Source organism: Chlorocebus sabaeus, chromosome 11 (assembly GCF_047675955.1).
Source record: "Chlorocebus sabaeus isolate Y175 chromosome 11, mChlSab1.0.hap1, whole genome shotgun sequence".
Classification (NCBI taxonomy): Eukaryota; Metazoa; Chordata; class Mammalia; order Primates; family Cercopithecidae; genus Chlorocebus; species Chlorocebus sabaeus.
In genome coordinates, this window is record NC_132914.1 from 120,481,831 (window position 1) to 120,501,402 (window position 19,572).

Sequence of the window (19,572 nt, forward strand, 5' to 3'; positions counted from 1 at the left end):
CTGGCCGCCGCTCCCGCTGCCGATGTCAGGGTCAGGAGAGCGGCCTCTCGCGACCGTTACTCGAGGGAGCGCGCGCGCGCGCCCGGCGTCTCGCCGGTAATTGGCTGCCCGGAAGGAGGCGGAGACAGCCAAGGGTGGTGCGCGCGTCCACCTCGCCCTTCCCCCTCGCGCAGCTCCAACCAGAGATGTCCAACCCCGGGGGTGTGACAAGGGAGTGGCGATGCTGTGAAACCCTCTTCTCTGATTGGCTCTCTGGAAGCCAGCCGCTGCCACGAGGGAAAGAAGCTTCAGTTTGTCGCATGCGCAGTGAGTAAACATGAGCCTCTGGTAGATGAGGGAAACCGCGATCAGAGTACGGCGCGTGCGCAGATCAGGGATCGCGATTGCGAGTCCTCTGCTGCGGTAATTCGGGTTCCTCTAGAACGTTGAGGGCACTAGTCGGGTCCTGAGACCAGGTAAGCGTCTGCGGAGAAGTCAGGTAACCCTACGGCTGCCGACGACTGTCAAGGGCTCCGGAGAGAGGACTGGGAGCCGGGACGCCTGGGGTTTTCCCGTCTTGCGACCCCGAGTGGCGCAGCTAGTTTACCTGAGGCCGCGCTGGCGGCGGGGTGGGGCCGGCCCTGACACCCTAGCTCAGTTTTCTCGAGACCTGGTTTACGCTAGGTGCTGTGGGTCAGCCCTGGGGCTGTTCAAGCACTTAGGGCAGGGGAGAGGAGAGACTACCGTCCTGGAGAAAACGGTTCCACGGAGGCCCAAGGCGAAACAGAAGGATCCTCATGTACTTAGCTGAGTGGAGCTGTGAGCACGCATCAGGTGCTGTTTCAGGCCTGGCACGTAGTAGGGGTCAGCACTGCCCTTGCTAGGCTTCTGCGGAGATATTTGTTTTTTTAAATAGACGTTGCGGGGGGGTCTCACCATGTTACCTAGGCTGGTCTTGAACTCCTGGCCTCAAGCAATTCTCCTTCCTCGGCCTCCCAAAGTGCTGGGATCACAGGCGCCAGCCACCCTGCCCTACTTTTGAAGGACCTAAGGGAACCCGCTCTCCTTCCCGTGGGTCCCCAGCCCATTTCATGCGCACTGTGCAGGCCACATTCTTCAGCCTAGTTAACCTTTAAGGTCCTTCCAGCTCCTCGATTTCCCTCCAGGAGTTCTGGCTCACAGTAAAGGGACTTCCCTGGCACTATCACTTAGGCCTCCACGACCCAGGAGATGGATTTGCCCTTGGAATGACAGATTTGCCAGGAGGCCTTCCATCTCATTGGAGCTTCCTAAGTATACCTACCAATTTTTATTTTTTACTTTTTTTTATTTTTTGGGGGGGGTGGGGACAGGGTCTCAGTCTGTCACCCAGGCTGGAGGGCAATGGCGTGATCTCGGCTCACTTTAACCTCTGCCTCCCGGGTTCAAGCGATTCTTCTGCTTCAGCCTCCCGAGTAGCTGGGAATACCGGTGCCCGCCACCACATCCGGCTAATTTTTTGTATTTTTAGTAGAGATGGGGTTTTGCCGTATTGGCCAGGCTGGTCTCGAACACCTGACCTCAGGCCATCCTCCTGCCTCGGCCACCCAAAGTGCTGGGATTACAGGCATGAGCCACCATGTCTGGCAATTTTTAAAGGGTGAATTTGATATTATCCTGTTTTTCGTGATTTTTTAAATTATATTACATAATTCCAAAATATATTTTATGTTTAAACCAGGACTTGCTTCACTGAAGATGGTTTTATCTCTCAGTGCGAGCCTGCTGGGAAGTCAGGCTATATTTTTGGCATCACAGTGATCTCCTTAGTACCTGATTTCACAGACCAGAATTATGACCCCACCAAATAACATGTTTTCAGTAATGTCATGGCTTATCAAGTACTTCTTAAATTGGACCATACCAAGTAAAATAATTTACAAGCCACTGTTCTAGATGCCTTTTCACCCTAAGCTCTAAAACAAAGGCCCATGAAATAATCAGTTCCCAGTCTGGGTTTGTGTCATAAGATCACAGTGTATGTGGTGTGTCATTCTGAAGTTCCTCAGCCTTGTAGTTGAGAGATCTGACATGCTCCCATTTAGTGAGCACTAAGTACTTTACATTTATGGCAACATGTATGATTTTGTTCTCACTCTAGGTAGTAGTATCTCCATTTTACAGATGAGGAAAAGGTAGAGCCAAAGTTGCCCAGTAAGTAAATTGTGGCATTGAGACATTGAATGCAGGTCTGTTGGCCACAGAGCTCGCACTCCTCGGCAGTAAGACCTTTTTGGGACAAAAGAAAAAATGAGGGGAGTCGTCAAATACAGAATGTGAGTTACCTTTTTTTTTTTGGTGAGACAATATCTCGTTTTCTCACCCAGGCTGGAGTCCAGTGGTGCTCTCTCGGCTCACTCCAAGCTCCGCCCCCCAGGTTCATGTCATTCTCCTGCCTCAGCCTCCCTAGTAGCTGAGACTACAGGCGCCCACCACCACGCCTGGTTATTTATTTATTTATTTATTTATTTTGTATTTTTAGTAGAGACAGGGTTTCACCGTGTTAGCCAGGATGGTCTTGATCTCCTGACCTCGTGATCCACCCGCCTTGGCCTCCCAAAGTGCTGGGATTACAGGCATGAGCCACTGCGCCCAGCCTAGTAGTGAGTTATCTTAATTGTTCACAGTCACAGATCAAGCTTCTTGTTCTACTCTTTCCCTCTTCTCTACTGTACTTGACTAGTCTTTTTAAAAAGAGAAAGTTGGCCGGGCGTGGTGGCTCATGCCTATACTCCCAGCACTTTGGGAGGCCGAGGCAGGTGGATCACTTGAGGTCAGGAGTTGGAGACCAGCCTGGCCAACATGGTGAAATCCTGTCTCTACTAAAAATACAAAAATTAGCTGGGCGTGGTGGCTGGTGCCTATAATCCCAGCTACTTGGGAGGCTGAGGCAGGAGAATCGCTGGAACCCAGGAGGCAAAGGTTGTAGTGACCCAGGATCGTGCCACTGCACTCCAACCTGGGCAACAGAGTGAGACTCTGCCTCAAAAAAAATAAATAAACAAAAATTTAAAACAGAAAAAGTTAAGGAAAAGGAGCTAACATTGCCTAAGGAACTGGAAAAAGATCTGGAGATACTATGAAAGGTAATGAAACAAGGTGTAGAAAGGATAATTTAGTTTCAAAAATTGAAAATCTAATGGTCTTCCAAGATAGGTCTTCCTGAGATAATCAGGAAGTGTGCATCTCTTATTTTCTTTATTTGTATTAAAAACAATAATGTATCTGAAAGTGCTTTGCGGCTGGACGTGGTGGCTCACACCTGTAATCCCATCACTTTGGGAGGCTAAGGCAGGAGGATTGCTTGAGCCCATGAGTTCGAGACCTGCCTGGGCAACATGGCAAGACCCCATCTCTACAGAAAATTAAAAACTAGCCAGGTATGGTGGTACACACCTGTGGCCTCAGCTACTGGGGAGGCTGAGGCAAAGAAGCTTACTTGAGCCCAGGAGGACAAGGCTGCACTGAGCCATTTTTACTCCACTGCACTCCACTTGGGTCAGAGGGAGACCCTGTCTCAAAAAAAATACAAAATAGAAGAAGAAAGTGCTTTGGTTTGGGTATCTTTGAGTCCTAAACAAACACAAGGCATCATTAATAGAAATACAGGCTTTGAGACTTTTAGAAGAAAATATACAGTGGTGGTGTTGCTGCTTTTTCAATGTGTTTGTTTTAATAGTATAGTTGATAAATTATAAAGTTCCTGTTAGATGCCATAAATAGAACAGATATGAGGCTGGGCGCAGTGGCTCACACTTCCCAGCAGTTTGGGAGGCTGAGGCAGGCAGATCACGTGAGTTCAGGAGTTCAACACCAGCCTAGGCAACACGGTGAATCCCCATCTCTACTAAAAGTACAACAAATTAGCCAAGCATGGCGGCGTGTGCCTGTAGTCCCAGCTACTTGGGAGGCTGAGGCAGGAGAATTGCTTGAATCTGGAAGGTAGAGGTTTCAGTGAACCGAGATTGTGCCACTGCACTCCAGGCTGGGCGACAGAGCGAGACTCTGGCTAAAAAAAAAAAAAAAAAATATATGATACACACAAATAGGACAGGTGTAATTATGTGGATTCAAAGTTTTCTGCTTAAAAAGAAATAAACAGGGCCAGGCACTGTGGCTCACGCCTGTAATCCCAGCACTACTGGAGGCCAAGGCAGGCACCTCACCTGACATCAGGAGTTTGAGACCAGCCTGGCCAACATGGTGAAACCCTGTCTGTACTAAAAAGACAAAATTAGCTGGGCGTGATGGCAGGTGCCTGTAATCCCAGATACTCAGGAGGCTGCGACAGGATAATCACTTGAACCCGGGAGGCAGAGGTTGCAGTGAGCCAAGATCACGCCATTGCACTCTAGCCTGGGTGACGAGCGAAACTCCAGCTCAAAAATAAAATAAAAATGAACAAGATACTGGGATTATGTGAAGGGAATGTTTTCCTCTTTACTTCGTTAGCTAGCTCTTGAATTCTGCAGCATTAAGCATTCAAGCATTAAGCCTGTTAAATTTAGGCCAGACCTAGAGTAGTCTCCTTTTCCTCCCATCCCCCAAAATCAAAGACAACAGCTCTGCATTTCCTGCTCACTCTATTATGTTTTCTTTGTTTGAGAAGTAACTGTCTGCACTTACTGTGAGTGAAGGGCACTTTACCTTCAGTGTAAAACCCCAACTCTAGGAGATGGCATGGTCTGTTTCAAACCTGACCAGCAATACTCACTAGTTCCATTTGAGAGGTTTCAGCCCTTAAGGATCTCAGGCACCTACAGCAGGAGAACGAGCTAACAGGAGGATGTGAAAGACAGAGAAAGGCTACTTTCTTTTTAACTACCATTTTACAGAGAGCACCAAAACACTTTTTTTTGAGATGGAGTCTCACTCTGTCACCCAGGGTGGAGTGCAGTGACCTCAGCCCACTGCAACCTCCGCCTTCAGGGTTCAATCCATTATTCTGCCACAGCCTCCCGAGTAGCTGGGACTACAGGTGTGCACCACCACACCTGGCTATTTTTTGTATTTTAGTAGAGGGGGTTTCACCGTGTTGCCCAGGCTAGTCTGGAACTTCTGAGCTCAGGCAGTCTACCCTCCTCAGCCTCCCAAAGTGTTAGGATTACAGGCATGAGCCACCACACCCAGCCCCAAAACACGTTTTTGAAACATGAATTATCATTAAGCATTTCTCAGAAAATCATTTTCCCCTCACTTAGCTTCTGGCACCACCTGCTGGCTGTTTTGTCTTTTCAAAGCGGCAACATTGCACGTTGGTCTGTTTAAGCTCAATGTTGTTTGGCCCTTAACTGTTAATTAGGTCATTGTTATGAGACCTACAGTTTCATCTCCTTCTTAAGGAAGAAACAAGATGGAATAAGCAGGTAATCAGCCCTCCTGAATTCTTGTCTCAGTTTCTTAAATGTTATATAAATAAGAAACAGGCTGGGCATGGTGGCTCACGACTGAAATCCCAGCACTTTGTGAGACCGAGGCAAGCAGATTGCTTGAGATCAGGCGTTTGAGACCAGCCTGGGCAACATGATGAAACCCCATCTCTACTTTTTTAGAAAAGAAAAAGAAAAGCTTTTAAAAGTGTCTGTCCTAGCAATCAGAAGAACTTGCTGATTCCTGTGTTCTGGAACAATGCTTGTCAAATTTTATGTGCCTCTGCATCACCTGAGGATCTTTTTAAGCTGCAGGTTCTCATTTTTAGGTCAGAGTAGGACCTGAAATCTTCATTCCTGATCATCCTCCACGTGGTGCTTTTGCCCCTACTCTCCACACTTTGGGTAGCAAGATTCTAGAGCTACATTGTCCCATAAAGTAGCCACCAGCACATGTGGCTAGTGAGCACATGTGGTCCAAACTGAGATGTTCTGTAAGTATGACTATACCCTAGATTTTGAAGCCTTCATATTTAGGGGGAAAAAAGAATATCTCAATTTAAAAATATTGGCTGGGTGCAGTGGCTCATGCCTGTAATCCCAACACCTTGGAAGACTGAGGTAGGCAGATCGCTTGAGCTTGAGTTCCAGACCAGCCACAGCAACATGGTGAAACCTCGTCTCTACAAAAAATCAAAAAATTAGCCAGGCATGGTGGTACATGCCTGTAGTTCCAGCTACTCAGGAGGCTGAGGTGAGAGGATGGCTAGAGCCTGGAAGGCATAGATTGCAGTGAGCTGAGATGGCACCACTAAACTCCAGCCTGGATGATGGAGCCAGACCTTGTCTCAAAATAATAATAAAATATTGATCACTTGTTGAAATAATGTTTTTGATATATTGGGTTAAATAAAATATAAAGTTCATCACTTTCTTATTTCTAATGTAACTGCTAGAAAATTTAGAATTTCACATGTGGGTAGCATTAGTTTTGTTTTTTGTTTTTTGTTTTTTTTTGGAGACAGAGTCTTACTCTGTCACTAGGCTAGAGTGCAATGGCGTGATCTCAGCTCACCGCAACCTCCGCCTCTGAAGTTCAAGAGATTCTCCTGCCTCAGCCTCCCGAGTAGCTGGGACTACAACTACGTGCCACCACACCCAGCTAATTTTTTGTGTTTTTGGTAAAGACAGGGTTTCACCGAGTTAGCCAGGATGGTCTCTATCTCCTGACCTCATGATCCGCCCGCCTCTGCCTCCCAAAGTGCTGGGATTACAGGCATGCGCTACCGTGCCCAGCCCAGTAGCATCAGTTTCTATTGGACAACACTATTCTAGAACATTAACACAATAGAGTTGACATTTTTGATGTTTTTTTTCCCCCATATGACCCAGTTTCCCAATCTCCTTGTTTCCATGTCACCATCTCTGCTAGCTCAAATCAGTATTTGTTTAATCCTTTTCTTGGGATGATTTCCTTGCCCTCCCATAACACTCCTTTACACCTTTTCAGCCTTCACCATTGCCATCATGATCCCAGGGCTCTCATCAAGCAGTGGACAGTCGTATGTGCCAGAATACAGGCAGTACCCTTGTGTAAAGTGCTTAGCCTTGCCACGGGGTGTGGGGCCTGGACCAGCAGCAACAGCCTCATCTATGAGCTGGTTAGAAATGCAGAGCCGGCTGGGCGCGGTGGCTCAAGCCTATAATCCCAGCACTTTGGGAGGCCGAGACCATCCTGGCTAACACGTTGAAACCCCGTCTCTACTAAAAAGAATACAAAAAACTAGCCAGGCGACGTGGCGGGTGCCTGTAGTCCCAGCTACTCGGGAGGCTGAGGCAGGAGAATGGCGTGAACCCAGGAGGCGGAGCTTGCAGTGAGCTGAGATCCGGCCACTGCACTCCAGCCTGGGTGACAGAGCGAGACTCCATCTCAAAAAAGAAAAAGAAATGCAGAGCCTCGCTGGGCACGGTGGCTCACGTCTGTAATCCTACTAGCACTGTGGGAGGCTGAGGCTTGTGAATCACCTGAGGTCAGGAGTTTGAGACCACACTGACCAACATGGTGAAACCCCATCTCTATTAAAAATACAAAAAAAAAAAAAAAAGAAAGAAAGCTGGACGTGGTGGTGGGCAACTGAAGCCCAGCTACTTGAGATGCTGAGGCAGAAGAATTGCTAGAACCCAGGAGGCAGAGGTTGCAGTGAGCCGAGATCGTGCCATTGTACTCTAGCCTTGGAGACAGAGCGAGACTCTGTCTCAAAAAAAAAAAAAAAAAATGCAGAGCTTCGGCTGTGCACAGTGGCTCACGCCTATAATCCTAGCACTTTGGGAGGCCGAGGCAGGTGGATCCCCTGAGGTCAGGAGTTTGAGACCAGCCTGGTCAACATGGCAAATCCCTGTCTCTACTAAAAATACAAAAATTAGCCGGGCATGGTAGCGCAGCTACTCGAGAGGCTAAGGCAGGGGAATTGCTTGAACCCAGGAGGCAGAGTTTGCAGTGAGCTGAGATCACCCCAGTGCACTCCAGTCAGGGCGACAGAGTGAGACTCTGTCTAAAAAAAAAAAAAGAAATCCAGAGTCTCAGATCTCGTCCCAGACCTAATGAACCAGCATCACAAGTCACAAGATTCCCAGGTGATTTGTATGCACATTAAAGTTTGCATTGTGAGACTGGCTGGTGAGCACTTTAACAATCTTCCTAAAGCACCCTGTTTCTTTCTGTTTTAATGAAGTTTCTGCAAGGTTGATATACCATGAAAGTGGTAGCTAAGGTAAACTAGTGCTTTACCTTCCAAAAAAAAAAACCAACAGTGAATTTTAGATAAATGGCGTCCAGAAGGCAGGTCCAGAGATTGACATCTCATGCTTTCCTGAAAATAGATTAAATATCCTTTATTTTATTGACCTTTTGTTTTTTCGGGGTTTTTTTGAGACAAAGTCTTGCTGTGTAGCCCAGGAGTGCAGTGGCGTGATCTTGGCTCACCACAACCTCTGCCTCCCAAGTTCAAGCAGTTCTCCTGCCTCAGCTCAGCACACCATAGCACCCAGTTTATTTTTTGTATTTTTAGTAGAGATGGGATTTCACTATGTTGGCCAGACTGGTCTTGAACTTCTGACCTCAGGTAATCTGCCCACCTTGGCCTCCCAAAGTGCTAGGATTACGGGCATGAGCCACCACGCCTAGCCTCAAATATCCTTTATCCTTTTCAGAGACACGAAATGAAAGGCATTACCATACTCTTTACTTCTCTCCAAAGTGAGAGCTGTTGATGACACAGCATCACCTCCTACATCTAGGCTTTTATTTTTGTGTGTGTGTGTGTGTGTGTGTGTGTGTTTTTAAATAAAAGATATGGAGTCTCACTATGTTGCCCAAGCTGATCATGAACTCCCAGCTTCATGGGATCATCCCACCTCAGCCTCCCAGTATGCTGGGATCAGGCATGAGCCACCATACCCAGCATTATTTTTTTATTATTATTATTTTTACTGTATTTTTTATTTTACTGTTTTTGTTTGTTTGTTTTTGTGACGGAGTTTCGCTCCTTCAGTCTTCACCCAGGCTGGAGTGCAATGGCGCAATCTCGGCTCACTACAACCTCTGCCTCCCAAGTTCAAGCAGTTCTCCTACCTCAGTCCTCCCAAGTAGCTGGGACTACAGGTGCCCACTACCACCCCCAGCTAATTTTTTGTATTTTTAGTAGAGACGGGGTTTCACCATGTTGGCCAGGGTGGTCTCGAACTCCTGACCTCAGGTGATCCACCTGCTTCGGCCTCCCAAAGTGCTGGGATTACAAGGCACGAACCACCATGCCTGGCCTATTTTGTTTTTTAGAGATGAGGTCTCCCCATGTTGCACAGGCTGGAGACAGCTTCTGGGCTCAAGCAGTCCTCCCACCTCAGCCTCCCAAGTAGCTGGGACTGTAAGCTATTCTAGTTTTCATCTGTAATTGTTTGCTCCAGCCACAGGCCTTGTTGTAGAGTTGAACATGCCATCCCTGCAGATAGTCTGTCTTGGTTTGAGTTGAATGTGGAAGCTGGCGGAGGGGTGTGCTGACCAGATCCAGTCATGAAGAAGGCCGCTCAGTAGCACATAGGTTTCAAATCCTGACAGCAAGCTCTCCAGGAGGATGAGGGACATAGAAAGTTTGAGAACCACTGCTCTGTAGTATGTTATCCATCCTCAGCTATGGCACGTATCCTGTTTGTGCACGTCTTCATTTCACTTTTATGCTACAGACTCTTTAGGCTCCCTGAAGCCCATGCCTGACACTCAATAGATGTTTAAAATATTCTTTAATTAATTAATTCACAAATTAATGTTCCCTTTTGTAAATTCCTTAGACCTGTTATCTCTGAACTTAACCAAGTTGGAAGGGACTCAGGCAACAACAGGAGCTTTCACCTTAACTGCGATCAGCCATTTAGTGCAGAAGCCATCATCAAAGGAAAAGTAGAGCCTAGGGAGTCAGGGTAGAGCGCCAGCCCTACACTGAAGCTCACATTTGAAGAAAGGAACTGGGGCAGAGCTGTCATGACTGCTGGTTTCCTCTTACTAGCACTTCTCTGTACCATTTTCCTTTTTCTCTTTTTTCGTGTCACAATGAACTATAATTTGAGCTGCTTTTATTGTTCCCTAAAGACTTTGGATTACTCTGTATCACAAAAACTGAAATCCAATTCGTATTTTTTTGACCTTTGGGGAAGTAGAACCATGGGTGTGTTTGTCATTTTTAGCAGTCATTGGAGTAGGGCCAAAGCTCCAGGAGATACTAAAAGTGTCTAGAATTGTCTGATTGGCTATTGGAATCAACTGTTAAACAAAGCAGCCAGTAACTGAACACCGGGGACCTTCTTGAACTCCAGTTGGGTGGGAGACCTTCCAGTGTGTCTGGCAGCTCTGAACTAGGACAGAAAGGTAGAGATTCAAACAGTGGACTGGTGACAAAGCAGCTGATAAAAGCACTCTCCTTTCCATTCTTTGGGAGTCTCGCCTTGCCTTGGAATCACTTCCTCTCTTTTTCACTGCACTGGTATGTGCCGGTACTGTCCTGCCTGGTCAGATTTACCAGCTAGCGGATGAGAGCAATGTGGGGCTCATGTTCCATAATGAATTGAATCCGGGACTACAGGCTGCCTGATACACAAATGAATTTTGTTTTGTGGATTGAAAACAGGAATAAGGAAAGATAAGTTTTGGACATTGACTTAGTCTACTCAATCATTCGTAGGTAAGGCAATTCTTTGTCGTAGAGAGTTCAGAGAAAGTGCCTGGGTTTATCATTTATCTTTTTCTAAGGTATTTGATTTTTTTTTTTTTTTTTTGGTATTTGATTTTATACACATTTTATACACATTAAACAAAACCAGTTTTTAAAGCACCACTTTCCTTGGCACACTCCATTTCAAAGTATATCCCTTCACAGTCATGGAGCACCTTGCCAATATCATCTTTTAAAACAAATTTTTGTTTTTGGCTAGGCGCGGTGGCTGAAACCTGTAATCCCAGCACTTTGGGAGGCCGAGGCGGGCAGATCACGAGGACAGGAGATCAACACCATCCTAGCTAACACGGTGAAACCCCATCTCTACTAAAAAAAAAAATACAAAAAATACAAAAAATTAGCCTGGCGTGGTGGTGTTCACCTGTAGGCCCAGCTACTCGGGAGGCTGAGGCAGGAGAATGGTGTGAACCCGGGAGGCGGAGGTTGCAGTGAGCTGAGATCGTGCCACTGCACTCCAGCCCAGTGACAGAGCAAGACTCCATCTCAAAAAGCTTTTTTTGCTTTTCTTTGTGTTTTTTTGTTGTTGTTGTTGGTTTTAAGACGGAGTCTCGCTCTGTCACCCAGGCTGTAGTGCGGTGGCTCACTGCAACCACTGCTTCCCAGGTTCAAGCAATTCTCCTACCTCAGCCTCCTGAGTAGCTGGAAGGTGTGCGCTGCCAAACCCGGCTAATTTTTTGTATTTTAGTAGAGACAGGGTTTCACTGAGTTGCCCAGGCTGATCACAAACTCCTGAGCTCAGGCAATCTGCCTGCCTCAGCTTCCCAAAGTACTGGGATTACAGGCGTGAGCCACCATTCCCGGCTTGTTTTGTTTTTGAGACAGAGTCTCTCTCTGTCACTCAGGCTGAATGCAATGGCATTATCACGGCTCACTGCAGCCTCAGCCTCCCTCCCACTACTTGGGACTACAGGCTTAAACCACCACACCCAGCTAATTTTTTTATTTTTTGTAGAGGCGGGGTCTCACCATGTTGCCCGGGCTGTGCTTTTCTTTTTTTACACTACACAGATGTAGGCAGTACCATCTTAATTATCACTCGCTGGGACTGACAACACATTGACTTAGATCATAATGTTAGTCATGGAACTAAAAACCAGCATTGGCATTATATTTATTTCCCATAGAAATAGCAGAAGTAGGCCGGGCGCAGTGGCTCCCATCTGTAATCACAGCACTTTGGGAGGCCAAGGCGGGCAGATCATGAGGTCAAGAGATCAAGACCACCCTGGCCAACATGGTGAAACCCCATCTCTACTAAAAATACAAAAATGATCTGGGCGTGGTGGCTTGTGCCTGTAGTCCCAGCTACTCGGGAGGCTGAGGCAGGAGAATCGCTTGAACCTGGGAGGTGGAGGTTGCAGTGAGCTGAGATCACGCCACTGTACTCCAGCCTGGCGACAGCAAGACTCCATCTCAAAATAAAAAATAAAAAAGAAATAGCAGAAGTAGAGATGAAGGATATCATACTGTCATTCTAAAGGTGTGACCAGTGTCATCTCAGTATCACTGTACTGGTTACTAACCCAGAATCTTACATGTAAAGTAACAGGAAATGCACATATTTACAAGAAAGCAACGCCTGATCCCGTGTCTCCACCCCACTTCCTCCTCAGTGGGTATCTATCTGGATCTCACAGTGGGCTCAGGAGACAGCAGCAGGCTCAGGGAAGTTGACCGAGGAAGAGGTGGACAGGCTAGGAGCAAACCTGTGGAGTAATCTGCTGGATGTCCCGTTACCTTAAAAGCTGGCTCCCACCTAGATTAGACGCCAGTTGCAGTGACTACAGTTCATGAAGTTTCAAATAGTAAAAGAAGCTATTTAGAGCCTTATATGAGGCAGTTGTTTAATAAGAGCGGCACAGAACGGGTGGGGTGTGGCTCACGCCTGTAATCCCAGCACTTTGGGAGGCCGAGGCGGGTGGATCACCTCAGGTCGGGAGTTCAAGACCAGTCTGACCAACATGGAGAAACCCTGTCTCTACTAAAAATACAAAATTAGCCAGGCATGGTGGCACATGCCTGTAGTCTCAGCTACTCGGGAGGCTGAGGCAGGAGAAGCACTTGAACCCAGGAGGCGGAGGTTGCGGTGAGCCAAGATCGCGCCATCACACTCCAACCTGGGCAGCAAAAGCGAAACTCCATCTCAAAAAAAAAAAAAAGCAGCACATCTGTATTTAGTGCCTACGTAATCTTCAATAAAGATGCTCTAACCAAGTGGTACTTTTGCAGTTCCCATAATCCGCCTGGGTGACAGAGATTTTACTACAAATCAGTCTCAGGCCTTGAAAGGAATCAACAAAGCCCTTTCTAGAATACTTTTTTCTGTGATTTTTTTTTTTTTTTTTTTTTTTTTGGAGATGGAGTCTCCCTCTGTTACCCAGGCTGGAGTGCAGTGGTGCAATCTCAGCTCACTGCAACCTCCGCTTCACGGATTCAAGCGATTCTCCTGCCTCAGCCTCCCAAGTAGCTGGGATTACAGGTGTGTGCCACCACACCCAGCTAATTTTTGTATTTTAGTAGAGATGGGGTTTCACCATGTTAGTCAGGCCGGTCTCGAACTCCTGACCTTGTGATCGCCCACCTCGGCCTCCCAAAGTGCTGGGATTACAGGTATGAGCTACCATGCCTGGCCTCATTGTAACATTTTTTTGCCTTTGCATCCTCATAGCTTAGCTCCCACATATCAGCAGGGACATACAATGTTTGGTTTTCCATTCCTGAATTACTTTACTTAGAATAATAGTCTCCAGTCTCATCCAGGTCACTGCAAATGCTGTTAATTCATTCCTTTTTATGACTGCGTAGTATTCCATTGTATATAATACCAATTTCTTTATCTCCTTGTTGATTGATGGGCATTTGGGTTGATTCCATGATTTTGCAATTGTGAATTGTGCTGCTATAAACATGCTTGTGCAAGTATTTTTTTCAAATAATGATTTATTTTCCTCTGTGTAGATACCTGGGATTGATGGATCAAATGGTAGTTCTTCTTTTGGTTCTTTAAGGAATCTCCACACTGTTTTCCATAGTGACCGTACTAGTTTACATTCCCACCAGCAGTGTAGAAGTGTTCCCTGTTCACCTCATCCACGCCAACATCTACTGTTTTTTGATTTTTTGATTATGGCAGTTCTTGCAGGAGTAAGGTGGTATTGCATTGTGGTTTTGACTTGCATTTCCCTGATCATTAGTGATGTTAAGCATTTTTTCATATGTTTGTTGACCATTTGTATATCTTCTTTTGAGAATTGTCTGTTCATATCCTTAGCCGACTTTGTGATGGGATTTTTTTCTTTTTTTTTTTTTTTCTTTTGAGACAGAGTCTCATTTTGTTGCCCAGGCTGGAGTGCAGTGGCACGATCTCGGCTCACTGCAAGCTCTGCCTCCCGGGTTCACACCATTCTCCTGCCTCAGCCTCCCAAGTAGCTGGGACTACAGGTGCCTGCCACTATGCCCAGCTAATTTTTTTGTATTTTCAGTAGAGACGGGGTTTCACTGTGTTAGCCAGGATGGTCTCGATCTCTTGACCTCGTGATCCACCCACCTCGACCTCCCAAAGTGCTGGGATTACAGACATGAGCCACCGTACCCGGCCAGAATTGTTTTTTTCTTACTGAGTTCATTATAGATTCTGGGTATTAGTCCTTTGTCAGATGTATAGATTGTGAAGATTTTATCCCACTCTTTGGGTTATCTGTTTACTCTGCCTTTTATTTTGCCATTCAAAAAGCTCTTTAGTTTAATTAGGTCTCAGCTATTTATCTTTGTTTTTATGTTTTTATTGCATTTGCTTTTGGGTTCTTGGTCATGAAATCTTTTCCTGAGCCATTATCTAGAAGGGTTTTTCCAACGTTCTAGAATTTTTATAATTTCAGGTCTTAGGTTTAAGTCCTTAATTAATCTTGAGTTGGTGTTTTGTGTTTTGTTTGTTTGTTTTTTGTTTTTTTGAGATGGAATCTTGTTCTGTCACCCAAGCTGGAGTGCAGTGGTGCCATCTCGGCTCATTGCAAGCTCTGCCTCCTGGGGTCACACCATTCTCCTGCCTCAGCCTCCTGAGTAGCTGGGACTACAGGTGCCTGCCACCATGCCCAGCTAATTTTTTTATTTTTATTTTTACTTTTTGTATTTTTAGTAGAGATGGGGTTTCACCATATTAACTAGGATGGGCTCGATCTCCTGACCTCGTGATCCACCCACCTCGGCCTCCCAAAGTGCTGGGATTACAGGCATGAGCCACTGCGCCTGGCCAAGTTGATTTTTATATAAGGTGAGAGATCAGGATCCAGTTTCATTCCTCTACAGGTGGCTAGCCAATTATCCCAGCATTTGTTGAAAAAGGTATCCAGTTCTGGGCTGGTACTGGAGGTTATCTGCAGAGTCCGGTGATGTGAACCGTCTATGGGTCTCTCACTCATGGATACCAGTGCCTGTTCGGTGGAGGTGGCCGAGGGTACAATGAACTCCATGAAGGTCCTTAGCTTTGGTGGTTTAATGGTCTATTTTTTTTCTGGTTGGCCTCCTGCCAGGAGGTGGTGCTTTTCAGAAAGCATCAGCTGTGTTAGGGGAGGAACCAGCAGTGGGCGGGGCCCTAGAACTCCCAAGATTATTTGCCCTTTGTCTTCCTGCCAGGGTGGATAGGGAAGGACAATCAGGTGGGGGTGGAGCTAGGTGTGTCTGAGCTCAGACTCTCCTAGGGCAGGTCTTGCTGCGGCTGCTGTAGGGAATGGGGGTGAGATTCCCAGGTCACTGGAGTTCTGTACCTAGTAGAGTTATGGCTGCCTCTGCTGAGTCATGCAGGTTGTCAGGGGGAAGTGGGGGAAAGCCAGCAGTCACAGGCCTCACCCAGCTCCCACATAAACCGAAAGGCCAGTCTTACTCCCACCGTGTCCCCCAACAACTGCCCTGAGTCTGTTTCCAGGCAGAAGGTGAGACTGGCCTGAAAATTTGCCCAAGGCTGTTCGCCTCCCAGCTGCAAAAGAAAAGGGCTGTAGTTATCGCCCCACCTGTGAAGTCTGCATGCCGGATTCGGATTCGTGCCCTTCCCTGAGTTCTGGCCAGGAGCCTTCTTGCCCTGTTTAAATTGTTACAGAGTTCGACTAGAAATTTGGAATTCCTTCTCCCTGTGGAGTTTTATCCCCTGCTCCTCTGGCCAACCTCCCTCTGGATCCCTGTGGTGTCAGGCAGGAATGGGCTGCCTGGGGACCCAGCAAGCTCTCCCTGCCTTTCTGCTGCTTCCTCTTCCCCTGTATTTCGCTTGCCTGAGTCTGACTTAGCTCCAGGTAAAGTCAGAAATTTCTTCTGCAAACAGACCTTCAGCCTCTCCAGTGCGGGGGTGTGTTTTTGAGAGGAGGGTCTCCCTTTCCCACTTCCACAGTTGGGGCACTCACAGTATTTGGGGGTCTCCCGGGCCCTGCAGGAGCAATCTGCTTCCTTCAGAGGGTCTGTGGGTCCTCTCAGGATTGCTGGCTTGTTCTTGCAGTTGATCTGGAGCTAAAATTCACAATGTAAGCCTCTGCATGCTGCTCTGTCTGAAGTTGCAGTCTAGTCCTGCCTCCTGTTTGCCATGATCCCAGGAGCTCCCCTGCAAATAAATTATGATCGCAAGGTCCCAACATAGGCTGTTTGCAAGCTGAGGAGCAAGGAGAGCCAGTCCGAGTCCCAAAACTGAAGAACGTGGAGTCTGATGTTTGAGGGCAGGGAGCATCCAGCATGGGAGAAAGATGTAGGTGGGGAGTCTAGGCCCATCTCATCTGTCTTTTAATATCTTTTCTAACTAACCTGTAAGCTCCATGAAGACAGTCTAGCTCTTTTTCATCTCATGTCCCTCACTATACCTAACAAGGACCTTATTAAAAGTGAGTTGACTGGCTGGGTGCAGTGGCTCACACCTGTAATCCCAGCATTTTGGGAGGCTGAGGCAGGTGGATTACTTGACCTTAGGGAGTTCAAGACCAGCCTGGGCAACATGGCGAAACCCCATCTCTACAAAAAATAATTACCCAGCTGTGGTGGGGTGTGCCTGTAGTCTCACGTACTATGGAGCCTGAGATGCGAGAATCGCCTGACCCTGGGGAGGTCAAGGCTGCAGAAAGCTGTGATCCCGCCACTGCAGTACAACCTGGGCGACAGAGTGGGACTCCGTCTCAAAAAAAAAAAGAAAATTAATTGACTTGGTAGTTCCAACAACGAGTACCAGTTGGACCACATTATTGGCAGTGCGTCCAGGGGAACAGATGTTCACATGCAAATCCATGAAACTGGAAACAAAAAACAACAATCATGACATTGATTGATAGTGATGTTTACTATGTCAGACTGTTTAAGCTCAGCTATAAAATAGACTCTCAGCCGGGGTTGGGGGTGGCTCATGCTTGTAATCCCAGCACTTTGGGAGGCCGAGGCGGGCAGATCACCTGAGGTCAGGAATTCGAGACCAGCCTGGCCAACATGGTGAATGAATCCCCACCTCTACTAAAAATACAAAAATTAGCCGGGCATGGTGGCATGCACCTGTAATCCCAGCTACTCGGGAGGCTGAGGCAGGAGAATCACTTGAACCTGGGAGGCGGAGGTTGCAGTGAGCCAAGATCATGCCATCACACTCCAGCCTGGGCAACAGAGCAAGATTCCATCTCAAAAAATAAAATAGACTCTCATACTGTCATCTTTACATTTTGATTTGAGAGATTCTCAAACATTTAAATACTGGCACTTGACCCAGATGCTAATTCTTACTTGATGCACTATTTATCTGTATCAAATTATAGTCCTGTTCCTTTGAATTGCTTTTTTTTTTTTTTTTTTTTTTGAGACAGTGTCTCGCTCTGTTGCCCAGGCTGGAGTGCAGTGGCTCTGCCTCAGCCTCCCGAGCAGCTGGGATTATAGGTACCCACCACCAAGCCTGGCTAATTTTTGTACTTTTAGTAGAGATAGAGTGTCACCATCTTGGCCAGGCTGGTCTTGAACTCCTGACCTTGTGATCCACCTGCCTCAGCTTCCCAAAGTGCTTGGATTACAGGCGTGAGCCACCACGCCCGGCCTGAATTTCACACTCAAAACCTCTCCTTCCTGAGAAAACAGCACCCCTGGGTGCTTGCAAGATATTTTTGGTCTATTGCAAGAAAATATGTATTAGCTGGCAGGGCATGTCCTGGTAACATGGCAGACAGTGCAAGGGTGAGGAGAGGGGTGTCTTGCTGAATAATGTGTCTCCACCCATTTCCTAAATTCCCTTGGTAACAGATGGGTCATCATTTGAATTGCTTTATAAAAAGCTGTCTTCAAATCTGAAGCACAATCTTGAGGGCAGATGCCTCTTTCTGAAAGCTCTCCTCCTTATTCATCTAACCCAGGTCCTCAGCCAGCAGAGCCATGTTCCTCAAGAGCACCACGGGTTTATTTCATTTTCCTACATCACTGACCCGAATATGCCGGGCGCCCTGGGGACTCCGGCTTTGGGAGAAGCTGACGTTGTTATCCCCAGGAATAGCTGTCACTCTGGTCCAGATGGCAGGCAAGAAGGACTACCCTGCACTGCTTTCCTTGGATGAGAATGAGCTCGAAGAGCAGTTTGTGAAAGGACACGGTCCAGGGGGCCAGGCAACTAACAAAACCAGCAACTGTGTGGTGCTGAAGCACATCCCCTCGGGCATCGTTGTAAAGGTAGACAACAGAAGGCCGCTGAGGGGAGAGGCCCCGCCCAAGGGTCCCACAACCTCCAGAGATTTCTCCCAAGTCTGAATGGGATCAGCTGAAGGGCATTCTCTTTCTGGCTCAGGCCACCCTCTACCAGCCAGGCAGTAGAGGGCACTGCAGATCTCGTCCCATCCCTGAGCCATTCCTCCCTAAGGCAGAACCACCTACAACAGCCTGGGAAGCCTGCTTCCAGGATCTTTTGGAGCCAGGGTATGGCTGCCATCCTTGAATTTGGCAGGCAGCACTGGTGCTTGGCTGCTGCCCCGGAAGCAACATCTTGACAAAGCTACGCAGTGGCTGATAAAGGCAGGCGCCCGGGCAGCATGGTTCTTTCAAATCCATTCCCACTTCAGGAAGGCTGCCGAGATCCCCAGCATTGCTGTGGGCTCCAAGTCCCTGAGGAGGCAGCAAGCAGGTCTGGGTTGTCGGCTAGGGGTCCCAGCCCTTAGCTGTCCTGGCTGGTTAACGTTAGCGTGGCCACGTCCTCCATGCCTCTCTGTCCCCTTTGGTAAATGTCGGTGATACTTCCCCTTCTGGACAGAGAGGACTGAGGGTGAGATCATGGAGGATCATGGAGGCCAGGCATTTTCCAACCTCAGAAGAAAAAATGCTGTGCACAGCTGCCTATGGGAGTCTTCCTTCTTTACATAAAAAAACAAGTCTCGGGCCGGGCACGGTGGCTCACGCCTATAAACCCAGCACTTTGAGAGGCCGAGGTGGGTGGATTACCTGAGGTCAGGAGTTCGAGACCAGTCTGGTCAGCATGGCAAAACCCCATCTCTACTAAAAATACAAAAATTAGCCGGGCGTGGTGGCGCGTGCCTGTAATCCCAGCTACTCGGGAGGCTGATGCAGGAGAATCGCTTGAACCCTGGAGGCAGACATTGCAGTGAGCCGAGATCACGCTACTGCACACCATCAGCCTGGGCAACAGACAAGATTCCCTCTTAAAAAGACAAGACTGATCAGAGGGGCTCCCAGTCCATCTGCCTCATGGACTGGAAGCAGCACAGAAAAGAGATAGCCAAGGCAGGTGTTTCATGTATAATGATACTGGCAGCAGATACTTACAGACCATGGAAACGTGTGGGAGGAACTGTTCTAAACAGCATTAACTCTGCAGTCCCCATAACTCCATGTTCATTATTTCCATCACAGTACAGGTGTGGAATCTGGGACACAGAGAGGCTAAGTGACCTGCC

At 47.5% G+C, this 19,572-nt stretch overlaps 2 protein-coding genes across 10 annotated transcripts in view; one reads left to right on the forward strand and one right to left on the reverse strand.

Moving 5' to 3' along the window:
• MPHOSPH9 (M-phase phosphoprotein 9) overlaps positions 1-109 on the reverse strand; it is an 83,392-nt gene extending 83,283 nt beyond the window's left edge. For 6 of the 7 annotated variants that reach the window (XR_012094612.1, XM_037995578.2, XM_008005101.3 and 3 more), the window contains exon 1: positions 1-109. The gene's annotated coding sequence lies outside the window, so the exon portion shown is untranslated. The other variant, XM_008005109.3, reaches the window with a different exon arrangement.
• MTRFR (mitochondrial translation release factor in rescue) overlaps positions 73-19,572 on the forward strand; it is a 25,852-nt gene continuing 6,352 nt past the window's right edge. Inside the window, exons 1-2 of one of the 3 annotated variants that reach the window (XM_008005095.3) lie at positions 73-306; positions 18,028-18,337. In XM_008005095.3, coding sequence (XP_008003286.1) covers positions 18,047-18,337 — 291 coding nt within the window. In that variant the 5' untranslated portion in view covers positions 73-306; positions 18,028-18,046. The other 2 variants (XM_008005094.3, XR_005239512.2) reach the window with 2 other exon arrangements.